At 34.1% G+C, this 8,256-nt stretch overlaps 1 protein-coding gene across 1 annotated transcript in view; it reads left to right on the top strand.

The window, feature by feature from the left end:
- COL11A1 (collagen type XI alpha 1 chain) overlaps window positions 1–8,256 on the top strand; it is a 235,940-nt gene that overhangs the window by 100,414 nt on the left and 127,270 nt on the right. The window contains exons 15-20 of the mRNA XM_004385738.2: window positions 4,518–4,571; window positions 5,410–5,463; window positions 5,582–5,635; window positions 5,827–5,880; window positions 7,090–7,143; window positions 7,235–7,279. Of these exons, the coding sequence (XP_004385795.1) occupies window positions 4,518–4,571; window positions 5,410–5,463; window positions 5,582–5,635; window positions 5,827–5,880; window positions 7,090–7,143; window positions 7,235–7,279 (315 nt within the window). The remainder of the gene's footprint in view (window positions 1–4,517; window positions 4,572–5,409; window positions 5,464–5,581; window positions 5,636–5,826; window positions 5,881–7,089; window positions 7,144–7,234; window positions 7,280–8,256) is intronic.

The following is an 8,256-nucleotide window of genomic DNA, read 5'->3' as shown; positions in this document are numbered from 1 at the left end:
AGATGGAAAAACTAATCATTAACTTTATATGGAAAGGGAAGAAGCCCCAAATAAGTAAAGCACTACTGAAGAAGAAGAATAAAGTTGGAGGACTCATACTACCTGACTTCAGAACCTACTATACAGCTACGGTAGTCAGAACAGCCTGGTACTGGTACAATGACAGATACATTGACCAATGGAACAGAATTGAGAACCCAGATATAAATCCATCCACCTATGGTAACCTTATCTTTGACAAGGGCCCAAAGTCCATCAAATGGGGAAAAGGCAGTCTTTTTAACAAATGGTGCTGGTAAAACTTGATATCCATCTGCAAAAAAAGAAACAAGACCCATACCTCACACCATATACAAAAACTAATTCAAAATGGATGAAAGACCTAAATATAAAGCCAAAAACTATTAAATTCATAAAAGAAAAAATAGGACCTACACTACAGGCCCTAATACACGGCATTAACAGGATACAAACCATAACCATCAACACACAAACCCCAGAAGATAAGCTAGATAACTGTGATCTTCTAAAAACCAAACACTTATGCTCTTCAAAAGACTTCATCAAAAGAGGAAAAAGAGAACCTACAGACTGGGAGAAAAATTTTGGACAGTACAAGTCAGACAAAGGTCTAATCTCCACAATCTTCAAGAAAGCCCAACACCTCTACAACAAAAAGACAAGTAACCCTATTTAAAAAATGGGGAAAGGAAATGAACAGCCACTTCACCAAAGAAGACATTCAAACAGCGAACAGACACATGAGGAAATGCTCAGGATCACTAGCCATTAGAGAAATGCAAATTAAAACCACAATGAGATACTATCTCACCCTGGCATTACTGTCACCAATCAAAAACATTGCAAATAACAAATGTTGGAGGGGCTGCGGGGAGATCGGAACTCTTATGCACTGCTGGTGGGAATGCAAAATGATACAGCCATTTTGGAAAATGATATGGAGCTTCCTTAGAAAGCTAGAAATAGAAATACCATACGATCCAGCAATCCCATTCCTAGGAATATATCCTAGAGAAATAAGAGTCATCCCTGGAATAGACATATGCACACCTATGTTCATGGCAGCAGTGTTCACAATAGCAAAAAGATGGAAACAATCTAGAAGCTCATCAACAGATGAATAGATGAACTATGGTACATATACACAATGGAGTACTAAGCAACGATAAAGAACAATGATGAATCTGTGAAGCATCTCATAACATGGATGAAACTGGAAGAAATTATTCTGAGTGAAATAAGTCAATCACAAAAGGACAAATATTGTATGAGACCTTTATTGTAAACACCCATGAAAAAGTTTACACACAAAAAGTAACAATCTTTGTTGGTTACGACGGATGGGAGGGGTGGGGGGGAAATACTCAATAGGCAATAAATAAGTGGTATCTTTGGTGAAGGGTGAGACACTACACAGTACTGGGGTACCCAGCACAACTTGTACAAGGAAAGGTCATGGAAGCTCCCTAGACTCTTCCAAACTCCTTGAGGGACTGAATTGCTGGGCAGAGGGCTGTGGAGACCGTAGTCTCGGGGAACATCTAGGTCAATTGGCATAACACAGTTTATAAAGACAATGTTCTACATTCTACCTCAGTGAGTAACATCTGGAGTCTTTAAAATCCTGTGAGCAACCATCTAAGGTACTCCACTGGTCTCATCCCTTTGGGAGCAAGGGAGAATGAAGAGAACAAGATACAAGGAAAAGATTAGTCCGAAGGACTAATGGACCACAGCTACCAAGGCCTCCACCAGACTGAGTCCAGTACAGTTAGATGGTGCTTGGCTACCACCACTGACTGCTCTCACTAGGATCATAACAGAGGGTTCTGGACAGATCTGGAGAAGGATGTGGAACAAAATTCTAACACACACAAAAAAAGACCAGATTTACAGGCCTGACAGATTCTGGAGAAACCCCGAGAGTATGGTCCCCAGACACCCTTTTAGCTCAGTGATGAAGTCACTTCCGAGGGTCACCATTCAGCCGGAGATTGGACAGCCTCATAAAACAAAATGGGACTAATGAGGCACAGCAGTCCAGGCACAAGGACTAGAAGGTAGAAGGGGATAGGAAAGCAGATGATAGGGAACCCAAGTTTGAGTAAGAACAGTGTTGACATGCAGTGGTGTTGTTAACTGTTGTCATAGGGCAACACGTGTACTGATGATTAATGAGAAACTATTTTGTTCTGTAAACCTGCATCTAAAGTGAAAATAGCAGCACAACTGGAAGAACGTAATCGAAGTCACTGAACTTTGCATGTAGAAATTTTTGAAATGGTGTATCTTTGGCTATGTATATTTTCACAAAAAAAAGGTCAAGAAGGGAGAGGGTTGACATGTCATGGGTTTGTGAATCAATGTCATAAAACAATATGTGTACTGACTGTTTAATGAGAAACTATTTGTTCTGTAAACCTTCACCTGAAATACAATTAAAAAAAAAAAAAGGAAAAGTTCCTGGAGCCCTGAACTTGAGACTCTTTGTGATGTTAAGTCCTGTATGGGTACCTGCAAACTATATTTTCAGTGAGTGTACAAGGCTGATTCCTATGGTAAACACATTTGGGAAACACTGCTGTTACTATTTAAGTAATTAGTCTAGAATCATTGAAACGGTGTTATCCAAAGAAATTTTCCTGCTTATCACTTTAAGAAACACAAGCCTGGTGTATCTGTGGAAGGTGAGGGCAATGGAGCAGAACCAATCAAAACATGTTACATTAGGAGTTTCTGTTTTCACCAGGTCTTAGGGGTCAGTCATTCTTTCAAGACATGTTGGCAAAGAGAAACCATTGATAATCATGTACAGATCCTCAGTGGCATATCCAAGATTAATTAATTTACTTTCCTCTATGTTATATTAAGTTTTAGCCTCCTAAATATTAAAGATTGGTATTGAGGGAGAAAAAAAAGATACTGTTCCTTTTTGTAATTTTCTCTTTTATTATCCTTTACTCCATACTATCAAATGATAATAGACTTTTGAGTGTCTGTTAGTTCTAAAGTTTAAAAAGGTATTTTTTTACATTATGATTTAGAAAAATAACAGTCTACAGCAATATTCTGAGGCATAAATATGTATATATTCTTCCAATGAAAAAGTCTTATAGACAAATGAAGCTCTATATTATATAGCAGGCAGGAAATGCAGAAGTATTTTTTCCTGTTCTGTTACTGTCAAATATCGTGTGACAATTTTGGAGTAAGTATTTGGGCAAAGTAATTATAATCTGTTGAGTAGTAATTGCTTATATTCAGACGATATAGTACAGTAAATTAAAAATATATAGGCTGCTCTATAATGGTGTTCAGTTTAGTGATTAACAATCTGATTAATGCAGAACCTCAGTTTTCCTCTTGGAGAAATTTTTTTGCAAGAATTTTTAATTATAAGATTGAAAGTCATCATTTTTGTAATTTTCAACATTAAAATATTCATGTTTCTTGACTTAGTATGTTTCTCGGGAGTCATATGAATAGTTATTTTCCCTTGGAGCCACCAGGAGGCTCTAGATATCTAACATTTTCAGATTTAGCTTAATTCTTAATCTTAGTTGTACTTCAGTATACTATTTATTTGAATATGTATTGATTTAAATAAACTAGAAAATTCTTAAATGCACCAAATGTACTTTGTCATTAAATAACTAATTATCATGTTCAATTTAATATTCTAAAGCTTTCTGCAAGGGATAAATGGCCTAGTATTTATATTTTTAAACTAATTTCACCTATATAAAGCAAGCTTAAGTTTTTGTTTTGTTTTTTTCCTGTTTATGTGCCAGATTTTTGTGCACTTTTTGAATTATGTAAAAATTTATAAGAAGTGTTTGTCATAAGTGCTTGTTCTCAAGGGAAAAGAGACAAATTAGTCTGGAAAAATGTACTTGGACATTAGGACATTTATAATGATAACAGTATCATCTATTCTTGGCATTTCATTGCTCCAGAATTCAGTGTCTGAGAAATTTCTAAGTGTAAAAACAGTAGTATTTTGCCAAGTTCTTGCTGTGTAAATGGATTCAGTGTATACTGGATTCAGTAAAAATGTGTTGCTTCTAATACTGTATCACGGTAGAGTGTCTTGTATAACATTACAAGTGCTCTGATGGTGCACACATTAAGGAAAATTTCAGTGTGATTTTATGAGGTTGGCTTCATGAAAAAATATTCCTACAGATAAATAGAATATGTTGACCTTCCTTTTTCTTTTGTCTTATTTCCTTCCTTCCTTGGATTGCTTTTGTGTAGTCGTATCAAATACAGACATTTAAATATAGTTCACATGCTGGAATACAATCAATATGCTAAGAACCGGATGTACATCAATCAAAGGACTTGAATGTTTTGTTGTATTATCTAATAAAATCATACTTTTTGTATGAAATATATTTTGAATAATATTTAGTTATTTCAGGAAGAAATGGTAGGACAGAAGGGGTAGGGAATTGCTAAATGGAAAGAATTATATACTCACTTTTTCTCTACAGGGGGGGCCTGGTTCATCTGGGGTGAAAGGTGAGAGTGGTGATCCAGGTCCTCAGGTAAAGAAACATAATTTGTTTATTTCACTTATGATTTTTACTTTATGTTATTGAATAAGATGTTTGAAATATCTACCATTTGTTCGAAAAGTAAAGAAATGACTTACATCACCTTTAAGCTTATGTCATCTATTTTAATTGAAAAATCCTTAGTGGCTGTGACTCATTAGTGGCATGACTAATTTTAAAAAAAAGACTAAATTGCATTTTGTAGATGATTGAAGAAATATATACCAGGCATTGTGCAGAGTTGTAGGAATATATGGTGAAATAGATAGTCCAAGAACTCATCAGTTAACCATCTAATGGGGAATTCATCTATGAGAAAAAGCACTTTCAAGACAATGCTGTAAGTGCAAGGAAAGAACACATATCTAGGAAAGGACATCCAAAAGATGAAGGAAAAGGTGAAGGAATAGGGATTAGAAAGAGGAGAGGACTAAATGGATCACTAAGAGTTTTCAGCTAAAGGAAATGTAAAACCCCATGGTTTTAAGAATAAAATAAGTAATCAAGGATGTTTTTAGGTTTAAAAAGTCACATTTTATTTCTTTTGTTTAAATATAATCGTGTGTCTACATATAAACTTAAAAAAATAATAGGACTTTTTTTTTTTTTGGCAAGAAGCCATTTAGAAAAATTGATTTTCTTATCTTCTGCTTTATCTGAATTTTTACATAAGACATAATTTCCCTGTGTTTAAATGAATAGTTAAATGTGCATGAAAGCAAAGGTAGAGCTGAGAGGATCTTAATTTCTAAAACTATCTTTGTCGATATGATTGACCTCACTGATCAAGAATCCTATACAATGAATTAATTATGACGTTTTGATACAGGGCCCTCGAGGTATCCAAGGCCTTCCTGGTCCAACGGGAAAACCTGGAAAAAGGGTATGGCTGATCTTCATTGTGGATTTTGAGAGCATCTGAATGGATCAGTTGTCTTGTTTTCTTTTACTCTGTGCCAGTAGGAGTATCTATTGCTTAATCTTGTCCTTGGCATTATTAGGGTCGTCCGGGTGCTGATGGAGGAAGAGGAATGCCAGGAGAACCTGGGCCAAAGGTCAGGCATTTCTACGTTTGTACATTCAGATCTTACATGTCAGTTCACCTCTGAAATTTTTATATTTTAACATATAATTTCTTGATAGGCAAGAATATCTTACATTCAAATTTTAGTACAGATCTAGTCTGGAAATGCACATGATAATGATGATGATGATGATGATGATGATGTTGATGATAATTTTACAGGGAGATCGAGGATTTGATGGACTTCCAGGTCTACCAGGTGACAAAGGTCACAGGGTAAGATATATCATTAAGTTACTTTTCATAAAGGGATAACTGGACTTTTATGAAATATTTTGGAATTGATACACTTTAGGAAATCAGAAGAAGAGAGCTAATAGGAAGTATTTGTAAACCCATTTAATAAATTATTGCATCCGATAGATTTTTGAAGAAAGATAGGTAAAATTTTATATGTGACATCAGTGTAAGTTCTCTAATTGTTTTTAGATGTTAAAATATTTCTTGTATGCAAACAAATTGAAATGGAGCTTACATGTATACATATTTGAAAAAAAATCACATTAATAGAAGAGCAAATTTTGGAGATTTAATATTGTCTCTAATTTTTTTTTGTAATTGCCTGAATTTTCCTCTTACCATTTTTGTATGGCAATATACTCAAAGAAGACATCTGTAGGCAGTCTACCAATGATGGTATTCTAGGCACTATGCTTTATTATAGTCAATTAGATGGCTCAAGTAGCTATAGACCACAAACTATTACCTTGTGATGATATGAGCTCTCAATCCAATGTAAGAGTTTATAATTTTCCAAAGCCATGTAAACCAGTATACTGAATGGCAAACCACTAGATATGTTTATTGGAAAACTAAGCAAAGAGATACTCTCTCCAAAAAATAATCAGCTTTGAATGGTTGCATTTAGGACTGAGGATAGCTAACCTTAAGGTAAATGGGAGAAGAAAAAAAAAGATAGATCTCTATGAATGTCTAGCAAAATTTAGTGCGTGCCTAGCATGTACAAAGTTAAATATATAATTTTATATTTTAAAAACCTCAACATTGCTTTAGTCCTCTAAGAGTTGTGCTATATTAATATAAATTATTCTAGAAGCAGGAAAAAAATGAAGTTACATTAAAATCAGCAAAGTGTATACATGTTTAAAAACAATGTTTAGCCTAATGATTTCTTAAATGGTTTAGCTTTTAATGATTACACGTCTGAAAATCATTTTAGGTATTTTACTTAAACTCTTTTTATGTTTAAAATTATGGGAACTTTTTTTTTCTAGCATGCTTCTATGTAAAGCCAGTTAACATTGTGAAGTTGTGATTTACCTATGAAGTGATCTGAGGAAGGCAAAGGAAGCATGTATTTTCCCTGCAAATGCCCTGTTATATTTGGTTAGGATGGCTATCTCATAGATTTGTAACTATTCTGTTTGACATCCTATTCTAACCATAGTGGTATTTATTTAACAGGGTGAACGAGGTCCTCAAGGCCTACCTGGTGCTCCTGGAGAAGATGGAATGAGGGTATAGTATTTAAAATTGAAACATAAGGGAACCAAGTCATGTTGAAATATGACTAACTGCATTACCCTCACATTCATTTTGTCAATGACAGGGAGAAGATGGAGAAATAGGACCAAGGGGTCTCCCAGGTGAAGCTGTAAGTAACTTTCTTTTTCTTTTTATAATAGCCTGTTTTTGACCAATAGCGTCTAGTGTTACACATATAAATAAAGTCAATAATAAACTCAGGTAAATACTGTGGTATTATCTAAGCTAACCAAGTAATTTTCATGTAAAGAAAACAAAGAATATTTAGTGCTTTTTTTTTGTTGTTGTTATATAGAAAATCTTAACGGGTCAACTTTGGTGAAGGGAAGGACACCACACAACATAGGGGAAGTGAGCACAACTGGAGAAAAAAAAGAAAAAAAGAAAATCTTAGATAATTGAGAGAACAAAAAGTGGAATATAACATTTTGCCAGCTACAAGAATTTCCAATTTTTTTTTTTAATATTATCAATAACTCCAGAATCTGTTTCTATGTTTAGGATAAATGAATCTTACTGCCAGAATAAAAAAAAAAAAAAAAGAATGAGATAATTACTATATAAAAATATAAGGATACAATATACTAGATTATATCATTTTTCTCCACCACATTTTATAAATGCTAGTTTTAAAACAAATCAGACTAGAAGGGGGCCTCCTAATTTCAGTCCTATTTTGATAAATTACAAAGTTTGTCTAGGCAAATCTCATAGTTCAAGCAAATAGGAGAGACAATAAATTGTGGTATTGATTTTTCTGCAGAAAAAAAAAGGAGTAGCAGATGGAGAATGGGGAGGAAGAAGAGAAAGAGAAAATAATAATAGTAAAACTTCCCTCAGAGAAATGATTCCTATAGTCTTGCATATTTAGTTATTCAGCTGTTTGTTTCTTTGCTTAAGTGAATACTCTTTCTCAAGATGATATTTACCTAAATGTAAAATAAATGAGAATCAGGGGTCTTATATTTGTGTAGTCTGTCTGATCGAATAATAAGGTTCAGTGTTGCCATTCAGATTAGAAAAAAGATACAAAAGTGACTTATGTAAAGTATTAAACTATTTCCTATTTTAAAAATTTCCCAAGTG

The sequence above is a fragment of the Trichechus manatus genome, unplaced genomic scaffold (genome assembly GCF_000243295.1).
Source record: "Trichechus manatus latirostris isolate Lorelei unplaced genomic scaffold, TriManLat1.0 scaffold00144, whole genome shotgun sequence".
NCBI lineage: Eukaryota > Metazoa > Chordata > Mammalia > Sirenia > Trichechidae > Trichechus > Trichechus manatus.
This window is presented reverse-complemented; position numbering and strand designations above follow the sequence as displayed.